We start from the raw sequence: 17,913 nt of genomic DNA, 5'->3' as shown, positions 1-17,913 counted from the left end.
CACGGACAGACAGACAGACGGGGATGCGCCAGCCCGGCCCCTGCCCGCTCGGGGAGGCACCTGCACGGGTGTGACCCCGGCTCCCGGCGGGGTTCGTGCCGGGCTGCCCGGGGTGCGGTGCTTCCCTCCCGGGCTGTGCGTGGCTCTGCCGGGGCTCATCAGCTCGCCCTCGCCTTCCTTAAAAAGCCTCGGGCTTCGTTTTCCTGAGCTTGGCATCGGCTTCAGGGCTGGAGCATCCCCCCGTGGCAGCCCCAGGCCCTGGCGGGGCTCCAGCAGGGAGGGCAGGACCTGCTCCAGGGCTGTGACCTCGCTGCGAGCCGTGCCTTCATGTCCAAACCTCCTGCAGGAAACTGCTTGGCCGGGTGACCCTGCCCTGGCTCTGTCCCAGGCAGGCCCAGGGGATCCTGCTGGCCTTCCCTGCGCCAGGGCTCGGGCTGGCACACACCCCTCTCCTGCACGGCCGCTGATAAATAGATAAATAGATTAAAAAGTTACCTATTTTTTTTTAAGGTTGCAGAGTTAAAACAGATTGGACCAGTGCTGTTAAGTTAGCTTCATTGTTAAGAGTTCTTCTTCAATTACCTGTTAATGGTTGGTGATTAACCACTGGCCCCCCGATGCTTGCCAGGGAGGGACACAGAGATCCTGCAGGTACCAGGAGAATGGGAGTGGCACCACAGCCAGTATGCAGATGAGAAAAGCATTGCACCCAATTTTGCAGTTTTCCAGGAAAAACCCTAAAAATTACGAGCCAGCATAGAACTGAGTGACCTGGGTGATGTCTGAGGATGGGAGCGTAGTCCAGTGCCTGCTTGGATCCTTTTTGCTTCTCACCCTAACCTCGAAGATGTTGACTAGAGAGACGACCCGGGGTGTTGGACCGAAAAGCTGGAATTTCCTAATGTCTCGTGAAGATGGAATTCCCAGCTCTGCCTGCAGACCAGCGGACACAGCTGCATCACCCTCCTCCTCCGTGCCCGTCGATTTCTCCCCATCTGAGCTGATTCTCTTTAATAAAGGCATTAAAAAGGAGAAAGATCTCCTGCCCATTTATTTCAGATCCCCCTGTGCTGTCTGGAACCAGGCTGAGGGGGCTGGTTTCAAATCCTGCCCATCCCGTGCTCTGTGCCTGGCTCCTGAGCCCCATCCCACCACCCCATCCCTTGTGCAAACCCCCTCTCCAGCTCTGCTGGAGCTCCTCCAGGCACTGGAAGGGGCTCCAAGGTCCTCTCCTCCAAGCTGGACAGCCCCAGCTCTCCCAGCCTGCCTCCAGAGCAGAGCTGCTGCATCCCCTGGGCATCCCTGTGGGACATGGGGATGGCTGCCCACTAACAGGGGCAGGGTTACATGGGATACTGGGCACCCTGTGAGCGTGGGGAGGGCCTGGCACAGCTCGCCCAGTGCCTGCCCCATCCCTGGCAGTGTCCGAGGCCAGGCTGGATCACCCCGGGATATTGGAAAGCGTCCCTGCGCCATGAGCTGCTCCTCTTTATGTAGTGATCAGGCGGATCCACCTCCACAAACAGATCAGGAATTGCATCTACAGTCTTAATTCTGCAGTTAAAAAACTGCAAAAACGGCGAAAACTGCAAAAACCGACGCCGCGCGCGGCGCAGCGAACGGTCCGGGCCAACGGCGCTACTGGCCCTTTAAATGAGCCGCGGTGGGCGTGGCCAGGCGAGCCCCTCTGCTGGAAGCCGCGCCCCCGCCACGCCCCTCCGCGTCCCGCGAACCGACCAATGGGCGGCGAGCCCGGGCGGAGCCCCCGCCGCCGATTGGCCGCGCGGCGCACGGCGGCGGGCGCCAAGATGGCTGCGCCCATGGCGGAGGGGCCCCGCGGCTGAGCCGCCGTACGGCGCCGCCGGCAGCATGGACGTGCTGTTCGCGCTGCTGCGCGGGCTGCGCCTGCTGCTCGACCTGCTGCTGCTGGTGCTCGACCTCAACTTCTTCCTGGTGTCCTCGCTGGTGTCCGCGCTGCTCTGGCTGCTGGCCGCGGCCTGCAGCCTGCCCGCGGCCGCGGCCGCCGCGGCGGTGGCGTGCTGGGACGCGCTGCTGCTGGTGCGCGGCTGCTGCGGGGCCATGGAGGCCGTGAGGGCGGCCGGGCACCTGGCGTCGCACCTGGCGTGGCACGTGGCGCTGCGGGGCCGGGAGCTGGCGCAGCGAGGGCTGGGCGCCGCGCTGGGCTGCGGGCAGGCGCTGGGCCGGCAGCTGGGCGAGGCGCTGGCCATCGGCAGCAGCCTGCTGATGTACCTGGCCAACAGCCTGGTCAACGTGTGCCTCATCGGCGCGCAGAACCTCTTCACGCTGCTGGCCGCGCTCTGGGACTCGCTGGCCGGGCCGGCGGTGCGGGCGGCCGAGCTGCTGGCGGCGTTCCTGGCGCACGTGTCCAGCGGCGCCATCGCCGTGTCCATCCTGCTGTGGTCGCCCTGCCAGGCGGCCCTGGAGCTGCTCTGCTGCGCCGCCGACCTCTTCATCAGCGTCTTCTTCGTCAACGTCTACGGGCTGGGCTTGCTGCTGCTCATCGTGCTGCTGGGCGCCCTCGCCTTCAACCCCGGGCTGCTGTGGACGCTGACGGGCTACGCGCTGGGCCACTGGCACGCGCTGCCCTCCCTGCGCCGCCTGCAGCGCGACGCCGGCCGCCTCTACCAGCTGGCCGTGCTCACCCTGGGCGTGGCGGTGACCTCGCAGCGCTGGCGCAGGCTGGCGGACTGGGTCCAGCAGGTGACCAACTGGAGCCGGGCAGGCAGGGCGCTGAACCAGGGCAGCGAGGCGCGGCGGGCCGTGGGGGCCCCCAGAGCTCCGGCCGCAGACGGGGTGACGCTGGGGCAGCTGCTGGCCGAGCTGGAGGAGCAGCTGGACGCGGAGCAGGGGCCGCAGCCGCGGGCTGCTCTGAGCCGTGCTGGGGCAGGGCAGCGTGCCCAGACATCCAGGGAGGAGCCGGGCGCGTCGTGGTGGAAGGAGCCGAGGAGGCGGCGGCTGGACGCGACCGCCGAGGGAGCTGACAACGACCCCTGGGCGCTGCTGAAGGAGCAAGAGGAGAGGAAGAAATGCGTCATCTGCCAGGACCAGACCAAGACGGTCCTGCTGCTGCCCTGCAGGCACCTGTGCCTGTGCCAGGAGTGCACCGAGGTGCTCCTGCAGCAGGACATCTACCAGCGCAACTGCCCCCTGTGCCGCCAGGTGATCCTGCAGACCCTCAACGTGTACCTGTGAGCCCACGGGGGGCTGTTTCCCCAGGAGGTCAGAGGCACCCCTGTGTGCACTTCCCAGGGCTGCCTTGAGCAGCTTCCGAAGAACTCTGGATGGTGCTGGAAGGGCAGAACGCTGTGGGCTGTCTGCTGGTCACATTTGCTGCCTAACTAGGTTGTAGCTCTTGCTAGCAAGCACAATACTGATCTCTGCAGCGGGCTGGAAGAGTTACCTGGTTTTTTGTTGACAACTTTTGCTGTTTCAGGGCCCGTTGCCTCGGGCCTGCAGGCTGAGACCCAAAGCAGAGCGCAGAAAAACGCTCTGGTCCCTCCTGGCCAAAGCTGATGGAAGATTACAGGCTGTGCCCTCCTGGCAGTCACAGGGGCTGGTGCAGGGCAAGGGAGGTTTTTTCCCCAGGGTCTCACTAGAAAATTACCTGGCAGGCTGCATGCAGGCCTGTTTCCTCCTGCCACCATCAGAGTGGAGGAGCTCCGTGGGAAAAGGGAGGAGTGCCCTGTTTGCAAGGCCCAGGAGAGCCAGGAGCACACTCGAGTTTTTTAGTGTTTGCTGAACCTGGCTCTCAGCTGGAGAACAGAGTTTCTGGGGTACTTCATCAGCCCAGGGCTTTGCTTTTTGAGGGATCTCTCTTGCCAGGACAGCGTGGAGCTGTGATGGGCTCAGCTCCCTGCAGAGCTCAGTGCTGCTGCTGCTGCTTCCACGCATCACCTATGCAAGACTAGAGCACACGTCAGGCTACCTGCACAGGGGGGGCTGGGGGGATCAGTCCCCCTGCTTGGGGCGCTGAGGAGTGGCCCCCCAGCCAGTGCTCCCAGCCCTGGCAGCAGCAGCAGCCCAGGCTGGAGAATCCTCTCCAAAACCAACACAATTTGCAGGCTGGGAGTGCCATAGAGCAGGGAGGGTGGCTCCAGAGCTTGCTGGCTCCTTCCCAGGCTGGGCTGGCTACAGGGAGGGGCTCTTTGGGAGGAGAGGGAGCACCCCAAAGCTCCTGGGAGCTCACAGACATTCCAGCTCCAGGCACAGCTTCTGCACGTCCGTGCTGTGGATCTGCAGTTGTGTGCAGTTGTGGAGCAGTACCAGGACCACGGATCCCTTGGGTTAGGGCAGGGCTGTCCCTTTGTTTTGTCTTGTTGTCTGTCACCAATGTAGCCACTTCCGTTCAGAGGTGTCCCCTGAAGTCCAAGGAGTGCATCCCCCATCCTGGCTGGGGCAGGCTCATCCCAGCCTGGGCATCCAGCACCATTCCAAGGAATTGCTGGGCTGCAAGAGGGCCCTGCACTAAAAAGCTTTTCCTTTTCCAGCTGCTTGCCTGAGGTCAGCCACACGCCACAGCCAATTTTGGCTGGAGCCAGACCGGAGAGAGTCTTGACTCTGGACTGCAAGCCAAGAGCCTGAGGGCAGCTGGCATGCTTTTCCTTCTATTTTCCTTCTTGATTAGCAATTTAAGCCAGAACAGAGGCAGCAGAGAGGCCAGGCTGTGCTGGGAGATGCTCTGAGCTGTAAAGACGAGCTCCAGCTAGGAACTATCATCTTGTTGAGTGGCTTTGCTCAGCAAGGCACGGCCAGGGCTGGTTGCTCCCACATTTCCCAGGAGCTGGAAGGATTCCTGGCCAAGCCAGGCTTTTGAGCACTGATGGCTGTTAGAAGGGGCTCTCAGCTGCTGCACTCCACTTCAAGGAGATGCAAAGCTCCCCGTTGCTCCAGCTCTTGTCCCCGTGCCTCCCCACACACCTCCCTTGTTCAGCTGGCTCCCTGCAGCCACCAGCACGTGGGAGCAGCCAAACCCTGAGCAGGGGAGTGAGCCCAGGCTCTGGGCTGTCCCAGGCACTGGCAGGGGAGTCAGGGAGCTGCAGCTGGAGTCACTCACAAGTGGGATTGTGGTCCTGCTCCTGGCCACAGGCAGCAGCATTCCCTTGGGACCAGCTCGTGGATCAGGGGCTGCAATGTTCCCTCCATGAGTTACAGGCTGGGGGGGAAAGGACACCTCCCCAAAAGTGCAGTTTGTTCCCTTAAGCCCTTTTTTTGTTACTATTATTATTATTATTATGATAGCAGTCACGCTTGTTTGTTTAGGGCCTGTTTGCTGTTTATAAGAGAAGGCTTTGCCTTAAGTTTAACTCTTTGCACTATGGACTAGATACTGAGCAGATTAAAATCTCCTTTACCAAAAGCTGGGCGCTGCCTCGTTCTTGGGAAGGATTTTGGGGGGGAAATGTGTGTTTGTGCCTCCTTTACCCACCCCAGGGCTCCATGGAAAGCCCATCACTCCCCACAAAGCTCAACATCACCTGCAGGCTCAGGGGGGTTTGCCCCCAGAAAAGCAGTGCTGTGGGGTACCCTGGAGCAGGGAAAATCCAGCACCCAGGAGGTGAATTCACACCCAAACCCACTCTGGGTGGGCTTTTAGAGCTGGCAGCCCCCAACTCCTGCTCTGCCCACCCACAACAAGAGGAGATAGTTGTGAATACACCACACCAGGGGACAGGGAGGAGGGGCTGGGGTCTCCCAGTGTGTTCCAGGCTGGCAGGAACGTGCTGGGGCACTTTCATTCCTGTTCCTGCACTCAGACTGTCCCTGGGATGGAGGCAGCTCTTGCCTTGCAGAAAGGCTGTGGCAGGCTCAGGGTTACTGAGCAGATGCATTTGCTGCACAAGGAGCTGCTCCCTGGCTCGGAGCTGAGCTCCTGGCAGGTTGCTTTGTGCTTTTAAGCACTCTCTGCTTCCCCAGCATCCTCATAAATTGTTTGGAAAAAATGGCTCAGGACGCTGATGGGCAGAGACTCCAGCAGTCCTGGCTTGCCCTGCCCTGGCAGGGCCATGCCAGCAAAGTGGCTCATTTTAATCAGGATGGAAACCAGGAGAGGGGAGATGGGAGCTGCTGGGAGGCCAGAAAAGGGCAGGTATCTGCTCAGGCACAGGCAGGAGGGCAGTGCTGCCAGATAACTGGGTAAACTGAGGCACCTCTCGGGCTCCTAGGCTGGCTGGGCACCTGGGGAGGCTGCAGCGGGGGCAGGAGGGTGGGATCAGCAGGGAATGTCACAGACAGCCCCTCCCAGCCCAGCAGCCCCGGCAGGGGATGGGGAGGGTGCTCGGCCACCTCAGGCCATGCAGCCGAGCTTTCCCAGAGAGGACAGGATGTGCAGGACACGGCCCTCCCCCGGGAGCCATCCTGCACACAGCTTGGCTCAATCTCTGCTCAAGCAGCCAGAAATTGCAGGAGGAAAATGCAGCCACCTCCGTGCTGATGGAGAAGCCCTGTGAGCCCTGCCTGCCCTGGCACTTGGGGTTTGGAGCACAGCCTGGGCCGCTCAGGACAGAAGGTTCGGACTCCTCGGGGTGTCCCCTGCTGCAGAACATGCTTGGGAGGCTCCCACACGAGCCAAGCGGGCTGCTCCCAGCTCGGAGTGCCCAGAGCCTTCCCCAGGGAGGGAGCAGCGCGGTGCTGCGGGGTGAGCCCAGTTTGGGGGCACGGGGGTGGTGGGCTGAAAGCAGAGCCCCCAGGCGCTGGGGAAACCCCTTTGTCCGCCCAGCTGCAGCTCCCCCGCCCTAACGAGGTGTCACCACAGCCTGGGGACAAGAGGCACGCTCCGCCTGCCAGCGGGGAGCGGGAGGGACGGCGGGGACAGCAGATGGGGCACAGCAGGAGCGGGGATGATCCGAGGGAGGGAGCAGGTGAGGATCTGCGGCAGAACCGCGGGGAGCCTGCGGGCTGCTGCCGGCGCCAGCCTGGGCTCTCATTAGCGAGCCAGCACAGGGAGCCTCATCAGCTCCGGAGGGGACACCGCGGTCACCCAGCCTTGCTCGGTTCTGCGGACAGCAGGGTCCCCGGTGGCTCCGTGGGGGGAGGCTCTGCTGCCCCTCTGAGCAGCCCGGGGCAGGGTTTGGTCAGCACCTCTCAGCCCTGCTCGTGGGGATGGACCCGAGGTTGGAGGAGCTGATCTTTCCTCCTCCTGGACACCTCTCCAGGCCATGGGATTCTCCCGAGGACATCCCTGAAGGAGCCAGTGTCTGTTCCCCTGAAATCCAGGCTTGTGGTCCTTCTCTTGCCCACCCCCACGTGAGCAAGGACTGTCCCCTCCCCTGCCATGGCCAGGTTAAAGGTCTCCTTACCAGCTCAGCAGTCCTGAAGGTGTCTGGGAGTGTTCCCTGCACTCTGCAGCGATGGGGCCTCTGAACCTGGGCCATAACCAAACTTTTGGGTGGAGCAGGAGCTGCCCTGCTGCTGCCAGCAGTCACCAGGCCACCCTTCACCACCGGGCCATTCCCACACTCTGACCCCATAAGCCCTGTGCAGCTGTAGGGCCTCAGACATGGCCCAGTTGATCTCTTTAACCTCTGCTGCCTGCTGACCTCCTCAGGTGACCTTGCAGTGCCAAGGACACCAGTGCTGCTCTGCAAAGAGGCGCTGATGTTTATTTTTGTTTCTAAAAACCCACAAAGCAACCACAAAAACCTCGCAAGAAACAACAAAACGACGAAACTGCTGCCTCTGTGAGCTGCCCTCAGCACCTGTGGGCTCAGCCTGGCTCTTTTAGAGGCTCCTCTCCTGCCCTAGCTGAGGGATGCTGGCCCCTCCCTAACCCGGGCTCTGCTGGATCAGGGCTCCAAGCTCTCCTAACTCAGGGAAGCTGGCAGAGCTCATCTAAAGCACCTGGAGCTTACTAGCAACTTGTCAAAGTTTCTTGTGGCTCTCCTTTCTTTTCCTTTTGTTTCTTCCTCATCCTCCCCAGGCAGCAGCAGACACCTCACAGTCTCACAAGGCTCCCCCTGACCCCAGACAGTGTCCACACAGCCAAGAGCACCCCAAAGGAAGCAGAGCCCAGGAGCTGCAGTGGCTCCCTGTGCTGATCCTGCTCCCCCACATCGTGACAGGGACCAGGGAACGCTCCCAGCCCCCACCCCCCATCCAGAAAATTCCCTTCCCTCCTCCCAGAGCAGCCGTCGATCCTCTCTGCTCTGTTTGCCCCCGGAGCAGCTCTGCTTACAGAAGAAGCCATCCCCAACCCAAACAGAGGCTTCCACTGCAACCCGAGCCGGCGCTGCCCGGGGGGAGGCTGCAGCAGAGCCCAGAGCCCCCCAAGGGGCACCAGGTGTCACCCAGCACCGCCACACGTCCCCAGGACTGGGGGTGGCCCGGGCAGGCTGCAGTGATGTGCCCATGGTCCTCAGTGTGGCAGTGGGGGCTCCTTTGGGGTGGCACCCTGTAGGGTGGCACCCCTGGCAAGCAGGGACACGGAGTTTGCTCATCAGCTGTGCTCCTGGGGGTCCATCCGGCACAGGTGGGGGGCAGTGGGGGATCCGGCTCTGTCTGTCCAGCTGTGTTCGGGGTTCCCGGGCTGGGGAATGCTGCAAAGTCCCGCTGGCACGGCCAGGAGAGGAGCCGTTCCCAGCTGGCACCCCACAGCCCGGCAGGACAGCGTCCCAAGCCCATGAAGGGCTTCGGCCGCTGGCCAAGAGCCCCCTCCCCGGCTGGTCCCCTCAGGGACCCATTTTGGGCAAGGAATGAGGAAGCTCTTCATTCCCCCGCTAAAAATAGCGACCTTTCCCAGCGGCGGGTCGCCGCTTTCACAGCGGGGCGGGGGGCTCGGCCGGCCCCGGACCGCGGCTCCGCTCCCCCCGGGGCGGCCCTGGCAGCCTGGGGACCCTCCCATCCTGCGGGGCTCGGTCCTCGGGGGTGCTCCCGAGCCTCGGGGAGGCGCCGGGGGCGGCCGCAGCGCCGCGCTCACGGCTCAAGGACGCCGATGCCACCATCTAGCGGCTCTCGCTGGCCCTGCGGGGACATCCCGACGCGGTGGCCCCGGCCCGGAACCCCCAGGCAGCCCCCTCGGCCCTCGGGGGTCCCGCGGGGGCACGCAGGCAGGCGGCACACGCGGAGCTGAGCAGCCCTTTATTGAGGGGAGGGATGGGGCAGGACCCTCGGGACGGGCTCCTGGCCACTCAGCCCGGCTTGCCCTGCCCTGGGGGTGCCCGAAACGACAGCGAGCTCTGCCCCAGGGGGGCTCCGTCCCCCCGCGATGGCACAGGCAGCGTTTCTGTGCCCCGGGCAGGGCGGGGGTCGCGCTGCCCCGGCTCCCACCGCGCTGGGGGCTGGGAAGGGGCTGGGAAGGGGCTGGGAAGGGGCACCTGCCCGGCCCCACCCGCAGCGCAGGGCTGGCTCAGGCGAACACGGCGGAGTTTTGCCAGTAGGAGTAGACGAGGAAGCCGGTGAAGGTGCTGTCCGTCTTGACGCTGGCGTAGAAGCCGATGTAGTCGCCCACCCCTACCTGCACCCACACCTCATCCTCGGGCTCCAGGCGCACCAGGGTGCCCCCGGAGAGCGAGGTGGGCTTGGGCCAGTTGCCGTAGTACTGGAAGAAGGAGGCGATGGAGCCGCCGTTCTTCATGATGTCGAACTGCAGGCTGGTGCGGTACACGGTGGCGTGCACGGCGAAGTAGTACAGGCCGGGCACCTCGCAGGTGAACTTGCCCGTGGCCGGGTCGTAGTGGCCCTGCTCGTTGATGAGCACCACGTCGAAGAGGATGGGCTGGTCGGCCAGGGGAGGGCTGCGCGACTCGGAGCGCTTGGCGCTGAAGGCGGAGCGCGGGGCCACGGCGCACTCGCCCTGAGCGCCCTTGTGGCCGGGCAGCCCGTCCGCGCCGGGGCTGCCCGCCTCCCCGCGGGGCCCGGGCACTCCTGGGGGACAGGGGCACCGCTGAGTCACCAACACAGCTCGTCCACCCCGCCTGCCCAGCCCAAATTCCCTGCCGGAGCCGGGCACTGCGTGGGGAAGCACGAGTGGGGAGGGATGGGTGTGTAATTCAACAAAACTTTGGAGAAACCCTCACAGGCCAGGGGAGAGCCCAGGAGCCAGGACAGGGATTGTACAATTCCTGGTGGTGCCTCCTAAAGCAGGGCTGGAAGAGCGAGGTGGCATCTGGGATGGGGACAAATGCAGCTTCACCAGCTACTGCTTTCTACAGGACACAGGGGCACCACAGGCAGGGCCAAAGGGTGGTGGTGGCATGGGAGGGGCGCTTCTGCAGGCTTCATTCTCCGTTTGGCAATTTGTGCCAGCCTGCAGGACTCACCCCCTGGCATGGGGTGCTCCCCACGGGCTGGGAATGGCAAATCCCCCTCCCCAGCTGGCATCTCCCCTTTCTTACCAGGAGGGCCCATCTCGCCCTTCTCCCCTGGCATCCCCACGGCTCCATCCCGGCCATCTCGCCCGTCTCTGCCTGGCAAACCCTGGCCCCCGTGCAGGCCCGGGGTGCCCGGGATGCCCGGCTGCCCTGAGCACAGCCCGGGGATCTTGTTGTCTTCGATCTGCAAGGACCCGGTGACGAGCCCGAGGAGGAAGAGGAGGAAGAGCTGCTTCATCTTCTCCTGGAGAGGGTGCAGAGAAGGATCACAGCTCTGGGGACCACAGTGGAGAGGGTCGGGAGCGCCTGACAGGGAGTGTGGGGGGTCAGCAGGGGACACTCCCACCTTGTTTTCCCTTTTCCTTTTGGGCTGCTCCCATCAGCGAGGCCCCGGTGCTGCCTGCACCTGCCACAGCATCCCGGTGGCCCGTGTGCCACCAGAGCACCCTGCAGCCCCGGGACAGCTCGGGACGTGTGCGGGGCCAGGGGCTGTGCCAGTGGCTCGGTGTGTGGGGCTGGGGGCTCTTTGGGGTGGGCACTGCCCCACCATGCCCAGCTACGGGGGAAACGGGCCGGGGGATTTCGGGCTGGGGGTGGTGGGCGTGCCTGGGGTGGGGCTGGGGGCTGGTGGGCGTGCCTGGGGTGGGGTTGTTGCCTCTGGGGGCTGCGTGGTGGGGCGGCAGCTCGGGGAGCTGCGGGGCTGTGTCGTGGCCCTGCCCTTGGCAGCATCCCGGCTGCCGGCGGCTCCGCTCCACCCCCGGCCGGCCGCAGCATCCCCGGCCGCTGCCGGGACCACCCCCCTGCCCTCGCTGCCCCCAGCCCTTCCCGCAGCAGCACGGCGAGGGCTGAGCCCCGGGGCCAGCGCTGGCCCCCTCCCCGTGGCCTCGAGCCAGAGGAGCTGCTCTCTTCCCCCATCCACGACGGCGACAAAGAGGAAAAGGAGGAGAAAAGCGTCTCTCCTCCGCCCAGGCGCCGGAGCCAGGAGGGCAGGGAGTCCCAGCTGCCCCCGGCTGGGTGTCCCCACTCACTGTGATCCCGTGCTCCTGTCTGGGGCCTCGCTGCTCGCCGCTGTGCAAGAGCTGAGGCTCTTCCTGGCCACTTGGCTCTGACGAAGGCCCTAAGAGAGGCAGCCTCTCCACCCCCCCCTCCTCCCCACGTCTCTCCTCCCAAACTCCAAAGGAAATCAAGGGCTTTGGGAGCCAAAAGCTACAAGACAAGGGGAAAAAGAAAAATAATCCCATGATGTCGGAAGTGCTGTAAGCAGGGGGAAGGGAGAGGGCTGCAAAGAGCCCGGCCGAGGGAGAGGAGGCACAGGCTGGGAACGTCCTCAGCTGGACAGGGCTGGGCAGGGGGTGGAGGGGAGGAAAACAGGGAGAACAGGCAGCACAGGGAAAGGAAACAAGATAAAGGGTGGAGAGGGGAGGAACCCAGCAAGGCAGAGAGAGATGGGGTGGCAGAAAGAAGAGGGAGCTCCCGGGGTGTGCGGGTGCCCTGACTGGCAGCAGGGCAGAGCTGAGGATGGCAGAACACACGCTGCCTGGCAGTGCCAGCCCTGGGAGCACGCAGGATCCATCTGGGCAGTCCCAGCACGCTGGGCTGGGCGTGCAGGGCAGGTGGAAGGGCGGGCAGAGCAGCGCTGTGCCCGTGCCAGGAGGCAGGGCTGGCCCCGGGGACGCGGAGCACGCGGCGAGGCTTTCGAGGCGCTCCCAGCCCGCCTTAAACTCGTTCCAGCACCAAGTGCATCCAAGGGACACGGTCACACGCTGGCCAGAGGGGCGGGCCTGCGGCCGGGGATGTCCCTGTGCCCAGCAGCAGCTGGGACATGCAGGGGGAGAAGGAGCTGGATGGGCTCAAACCCGCCGGGCTGGGTGGCAGTGCTGGGTACGGGGGCAGAGCGGTGCTGGCACCAGTGGGTCCTGACCCCAGTGACCCCAGCCAGGCTGGGGGTTTCTCCATGTGCTCAGAGCAGTGGGAAACACGGTGGCACTGCTGGCTGTCTCCTCTCCGTGCCACAGCCTGCAGTGGAGCTGGGGACATTGCCAAATGTTCCTTGCAGACCTGGGTGCCCATGGCCAGGCTGGGTGCTGGCAGGGAGCCACCTCTCTCCTCTCTAAGGTGTGAAGGGACTGTTGTTTTTGGCCAGCTGGACACTGGTTTGTGGCCATGGGTGTTGCCAGGCCTGTGGCTACGAGGGTGGCCTTCAGCCAGCACAGCCAGCTCAGCCAGCAGGGCTGCTTCCACTCTTGGTGGTGCAGGATCCCTTCCCTACAGCACGGGGCCACCAATTGGAGCCCCTGTGAGACCCATCCATCTCCCTGGGACTCTGCCAGCCCCTGCCCAGTGAGAGCACAGCCAGCTGTCCTCTCGCCCCTGTGCCCCCTCCATCCCTGCCCAGCTCCCTGCCCCATCCCCACCTTCCCTCCCTCCACCCATTCCTCAGTTTCCCTGGGACCTGGCAGCACCCCCACACAGACCCCAGATGAGTCAGCTTTGGGTCTGTCAGCTGCTCACGCTGTTTATTCTGCTGGGTTTGGGGCTGTGGCACACGGGCAGCCCTGGGCTCCTGTCCCTGCAGCCTGGCCCACCTCTGCCCAGCCCTGCGCCCTTTGGGGAGCATTAACCCTTTCCCTGTGGGATATGTCACCTGCTCTCTAGGGAAATGGAGCTGTGGGCAAGCCCGTGGCATCCAGGCACCACGGCAAGCACTGGGCACAGGGGCAGCTGAGGGGCCACCCCAACAGCCGGGCATTCACAGCAGGAAGAGCACAGGAGGGACATTTGGGGTGGGGAGGGTGCTTCAGCCCCTGCTGCCCTCCCCTGGCCGGCTCAGGGCTGGAAGCACTCTACGGGGTCGCTGGAGTCGGGCAGGATGTTGCAGTTGATGGGCCAGAGGATGCCCAGCAGGCCGAGGGACTGGCGGCAGCGCTGCTCCGCCGCCAGGCACACGGCGCGGCAGGGCTGCAGCACGCCGCCGTCCGGGGTGCACTTGGGCACGAAGAGGCTGCAGATGAGCAGGCGGAGGTGCTGGTAGCACGGCAGCTCCATCAGCGTCTGGGGACAGCGGGGACAGCGCGGTGAGCGCGGCGTGGCAGGGCGAGGGCAGCCCCGCGGGGGGCCAGCTCACCTGGTAGTCCTGCAGCACCTCGGCGGCTCCCTGCTGGTCCGGGATGGCCAGCCAGATGTTGGGGAAGGAGGTGGCGTTGTAGCCCAGCCCCAGGCACATCTCCACCTCCACGGGCTCGCAGACAGACCCTGCCACAGGGACAGGGGTTGTGCCAGTGGCAGGGCTGCCGGTGCGTCCCCGGGGGGCACCCAGGGGTGGTGGCACTCACCGAAGGCCGGGTAGGACACCCCGGTGCAGTTCAGCTCGTCGGTGCCGTCGGGGCAGTCGTGCCAGCCGTCACACACGGACTCCAGCACCCGGCACTCGCCGTTCCCACAGGAAAACTCGGCGGGGCTGCAGGTCTCTGGGAGGGGAGAGGGCAGGGCACGGCTGGGGGGCAGCGTGCTCCCATGCTGACCACCCCTGTCTTGCTCACTGGCCAGGGGATCTGGCAGATGCAGCTTAGGGAATCCCAAATTCCCTGGGTTTTTTGGAGGAGCCCTCAGGTCATGGATCAGGCCTCTGTGCAGGTGAGCCCGTCCAAGTCCCACCCCCAGGGCTGTAAGGTTTTAGGGTAAACCAGGTGAGAAGGGGTGCCAGGGCCATTTGCTCCAAGCAGGGCCAGCTTTGGAACAAGAGCTGTTTCTCCCAGGTTTTTATCCAGCCTGGCCTTGAAGACCCCCAAGGATGAAGGTGGCACCACCCACCCTGGGCAGCCTGTGCCCCCGCTTGGCTACCTACTCTCTGTGGCATTGCGGGCTTGGTAGGTGGCAAAGAACCCCTCATCTGCAACCCCCTCGTCTGCCACGAAGAGGACGGTCATGACGTGCCGTGAGGAGGTCAGGGTGGGTGGCAGCTGGTGGCCACAAAACCTGCCGAGACCACGGGACAAGAGATGGCCTCAGGGGGCTGACCAGCACCTCCCCAACCCTGCCTTCTGGTGGCTCCTCCCCACCAGCCAGCCCCGTGCCTCAGTTTCCCCGGGTGAGGCACGGCTCCTGTGTCACCGGGGTGGCGCAGCGGGCTCGGGGGTGTCGGGTACCTGCCCATGAGGCTGGCGGTGCCCGTGCCCGCGCTGTCGTGCACCTCCACGAAGTCGAAGCTGCATTCCTCGTGTGACTCCAGGCTGAAGTTGTGGAAGTGCAGGTCGATGACGTGGCCCAGGGGCACCGAGATCTGCCAGAGGCACAGCTGCGGGGCGGGGTGGGGGGCAGCCGGCGACACCCGTGAAGCTGGGCAGGGGCACCCCCAGCTCTCCCCGGGGCCGGGGTTGCCTTCCTCCCCTCCCACCCTCACCCTCCCCGTGCTCCCACAGCGCCCCTTCTCTCACCTGCTGGTGCGGGTATGGCTGCGGGTGGTTCGGGGTGGAGAAGTGTCCCTCCAAGGCGGTCAGCGAGCCCCCGCATTCTGGAGGGGGACACACACACACAAACAAACAAACACACACAAACAAACAAACACACACAGAGATTTACCCCTGCCCCTCTCCCTTCCCTCCATCTCCCCCGTGCCGGGGGGGCTGGGGGCTGCGGGTGGGGGTCTCTCCCGCCCACCTCTGTGTCTCAGGCTGCAGTTGGCCTCGTCGCTCCTGTCCGCGCAGTCCTGGAAGCCGTCGCACACGAAGCCCCGCTGCAGGCACAGCCCGCGGTCGCACAGGTGCTCGTCCCAGGCGCAGCTCTCTGCACGCAGCCACACACCCGGGATGGAGCGGGGGCTCCGCGGGGCACCCTGCCCTCCCCGCCGGCTGTCCCCGCTCGCTGCCAGCCGGGAGGGACCCTGGCAGTGCCCGGGCTGGGGGCACTCACTCTCGGCGGGGCTCACGGCGCGGTAGCGGGCGCTGAAGCCCGGGGCGCCCACGCTGCTGTCGGACACGAAGGTGACCCGCAGGCGGTTCGAGTCCGTGTTGAAGGTCGGCGGGGGCACGTTGCCACAAAACCTGGGGGCACAGCAAGCGCTGGCACGGCTCGCTGCCCCCTCGCTGCCACGCTCCCCAGGTGCGAGGAGCCCTACCTGGTCGGGCTGCCCCGAGCCGGGGCAGTGCCAGCGGTGCTCGGCTCTTCGTAGAGCTCCAGGCGGTCGAAGAGGCAGGAGGCCGTGCCCTCCACGCTGAACGCCTCCATCCTCAGCTGGATGGCCAGGCCGGCGCTCACCTCGATGCGCCAGATGCAGAGGGCGTTGGGGGGGTAGGGGCCGGGGAAGTTGGGGGAGCTGAAGGAGCCCTCGGGGCCCCGCAGGGTCCCTCCGCAGGCTGAACGAGGCAACAGCGTGGGCATGAGCTGGAGCAGGGCACCCCCATCCCGAAATGCTGCCCCGCTCGGGACTCACCCGGCGCTGCGGTGCGGGCCGTGGGCAGCCCGCTCTCGGTTGGGGTGGCGGCTGTTTTGGGGGCCGGGGGGTCCCTTCGGATGGCTGCTGTGGCCGTGGTGGCAGTGCCGCGGGCGGGCAGCGCCGTGCCCGGGGCGCCGGGGGGGTGCGGGGACGTCAGCTCTGTGCCCAGGGAAGAGCGGGGATCGCTCAGCCCCGGCGGGGAGGGAAGGGGCTCGGGGAGCCCACCCAGCCCTGTGCTCCTTACCCACAGGGGATCCCACACTGCGGAACGCCGGGGTGTGCCCCGGGTGCCCCCCTCCCACCGTGAGCCGGTTCTGTGTCCCCCACCCCGGCCACAGCCGCCCCCCGGGCTCGGCACTCACGGTGGATGACGATGCCGAGCAGGAGGGCGATGAGGAAGAGCAGGATGGCGCTCATCAGGGCCACGCAGAGCCAGGTGAACCTGCAGTCGGCGCGGTGCCTCCAGCCCACCTGTGCCCGCAGCTGCTGGCCTGGAGGCGAGGGCAGCGGGCAGGGCGCTGCTAAACCATTCCCCTACCTCCCTGCCCCGGCTGGGCAGGTCCCCGCGGTGCCGATGTGTCCCCAGGCAGCCCCAGCACCCCGCTCCCGCACCCCACGGGCAGGGGGTGTGTACAAACCCCCAGGCTGGTACCGAGGCCGTCCCGGCGCGCTGCGGGGCCGGTCCCATCCTTGTCTGCCGGGTGCTCCGGCGCCGCCCGGGGCTCCTCGCCCTCAAAAACGGGGTTGCAGAACTCGGTCTGTGGGACAGCGAGCGCGGGTGGCACCCTGGGGACCCGCGGGGACCATCAGCAGCACCCACACGCCCAGCCCTACCTTGCTGCCGTCCAGAGCCTCGGGGCAAAGCGTGATTTCGGTGAAGTCTTTCATGGCAGCGGGAGGTTCCCGGCGCAGCCTGGCTAAAACCCTGCCCGGTGCCCTGTGCCCACCGCCCGCTCCTCCCCAGCTGCCCCCATGGGCCCCGGGGTGCCGTGGGGACCCCTGTTCCCGCTCCGGGGACGGGGTGGTGGCAGTGCCAGCCCTACACGTGGCAGCCCAGCGCCGGAGCCCACCCGAGGGCCATGCCCACCCGGCCGGGAGTGCAGGGAGCAGCCCCAGTCCCCTCGGCAGGCCCCTTCCCCCTCGCCCCGTTAATCCAGCTCAGCTGAGGATGCCGAGGTCAGGCTCTGGCACGGAGAAACAGCGTCTTAAAGGGGAACGAGTGCTCGCAGCCATCCCGCTGGGAGCCCACCCCCCAGGGACCCTGCTGCGGGGGTCCCCACGCGGCTCCTTGGTTTTCCAGCAGGCTCCTCGCCGCTCAGGGCAGCGCTGAAGGGGCCGTGCTGGGGACCCCGGGCTGAGCGTGTCCCCCCTGCCCTCGCTGGGTGCCTGGGCCCTGCCACCCGCATTCCTGCTGCCCCTTAATGCCCGTCTCCTTCCCTAAGCAGGGCAGAAAGGGGCCATTGTTCAGGGGTTTTGAGGGAAGAGCGCGGGCACCGGGGAGCCCCGTGGGGCTGGAAATGCTCCTTCTGCCACCTGCAGCCACCTCTCCCTTGCTCCAGGTGAGCCCGGAGCGCTCCTGGTCCATGGGTGCCCCTGGGGCTCCCCGGGTGCCAGCTCCCCACCCTCTGCCAGCCCCCCCAGAGACAAATCACACGCACCCGAGGCCCTGTTCAAGCTCAGATTTATTCCTGCACGAGTCTCCCTTGTATGAGACGCTTCCCACCCGTCTTGCTTACACAGTAAACAAGCCACCTGCCAAGCAGCATCGCTGCCCCAGCCCAGCTCCTGCCCCCCTTTCCCATCCTGCCCCCCCGAGCCCCGCTGGGCTGCCCCAGGCTGGGCAGGATGCTGGTGCCAGCGCTCAGCCCGTGCCCGCGGGGCAGCGAGGGCGAAGCCGGCCGGCTGTGGGTTGGATGGAGCTGCCTCCAGGGCTGGGATGGTGCCCGTGTCTCCTCCCGCTGCGCCTCCGGCGAGGCAGGACGGGGAGGAGAATAAATTAAAGGCTAAAAAGGCCACTGGCATTTGCTAGCTGGAGGACAGAGCAGCAGGGCGGGTCCCCGGGCACCCAGGAGGGCTCCTGATCACAGGGAGGAAAAAGCCCCGATTGCAGATGGTCCCGGAAAGCCACCGTCCTCCCCCCCTCTCGGTGTGACCCCT

At 65.6% G+C, this 17,913-nt stretch overlaps 3 protein-coding genes across 4 annotated transcripts; 1 reads left to right on the top strand and 2 right to left on the bottom strand.

The window, feature by feature from the left end:
- The first annotated feature begins 1,775 nt into the window (after positions 1-1,775).
- RNF26 (ring finger protein 26) lies at positions 1,776-5,377 on the top strand. The gene has a single exon (XM_064397711.1). It carries the CDS (start codon positions 1,870-1,872, stop codon positions 3,211-3,213), a length of 1,344 nt encoding a protein of 447 aa, XP_064253781.1. The 5' UTR covers positions 1,776-1,869; the 3' UTR covers positions 3,214-5,377.
- A 3,710-nt stretch (positions 5,378-9,087) lies between these two features.
- On the bottom strand, positions 9,088-12,618 carry C1QTNF5 (C1q and TNF related 5). Of its 2 annotated transcripts, none has more exons than XM_064397655.1 (3): positions 11,354-12,618; positions 10,350-10,569; positions 9,088-9,879 (listed from the first exon to the last, which is right to left on the bottom strand). In XM_064397655.1, the coding sequence occupies exons 1-3, from the start codon at positions 11,564-11,566 to the stop codon at positions 9,362-9,364; spliced, it is 951 nt and encodes a 316-aa protein (XP_064253725.1). In that variant the 5' UTR covers positions 11,567-12,618; the 3' UTR covers positions 9,088-9,361. The 2 variants fall into 2 exon arrangements, with proteins under 2 accessions (XP_064253725.1, XP_064253726.1); XM_064397656.1 differs by having other exon boundaries at positions 10,350-10,631; positions 11,354-11,450.
- Positions 12,619-12,825: 207 nt separating this feature from the next.
- On the bottom strand, positions 12,826-16,774 carry MFRP (membrane frizzled-related protein). Its single transcript, XM_064397845.1, has 13 exons — positions 16,591-16,774; positions 16,409-16,514; positions 16,119-16,247; positions 15,754-15,915; positions 15,439-15,676; positions 15,234-15,364; positions 14,982-15,107; positions 14,759-14,844; positions 14,471-14,619; positions 14,170-14,300; positions 13,658-13,792; positions 13,450-13,577; positions 12,826-13,376 (listed from the first exon to the last, which is right to left on the bottom strand). Exons 1-13 carry the CDS (start codon positions 16,642-16,644, stop codon positions 13,152-13,154), a joined length of 1,800 nt encoding a protein of 599 aa, XP_064253915.1. The 5' UTR covers positions 16,645-16,774; the 3' UTR covers positions 12,826-13,151.
- Positions 16,775-17,913: the final 1,139 nt, after the last annotated feature.

This window comes from Passer domesticus, chromosome 23 (genome assembly GCF_036417665.1).
Source record: "Passer domesticus isolate bPasDom1 chromosome 23, bPasDom1.hap1, whole genome shotgun sequence".
NCBI classification, from domain to species: domain Eukaryota; kingdom Metazoa; phylum Chordata; class Aves; order Passeriformes; family Passeridae; genus Passer; species Passer domesticus.
This window is presented reverse-complemented; position numbering and strand designations above follow the sequence as displayed.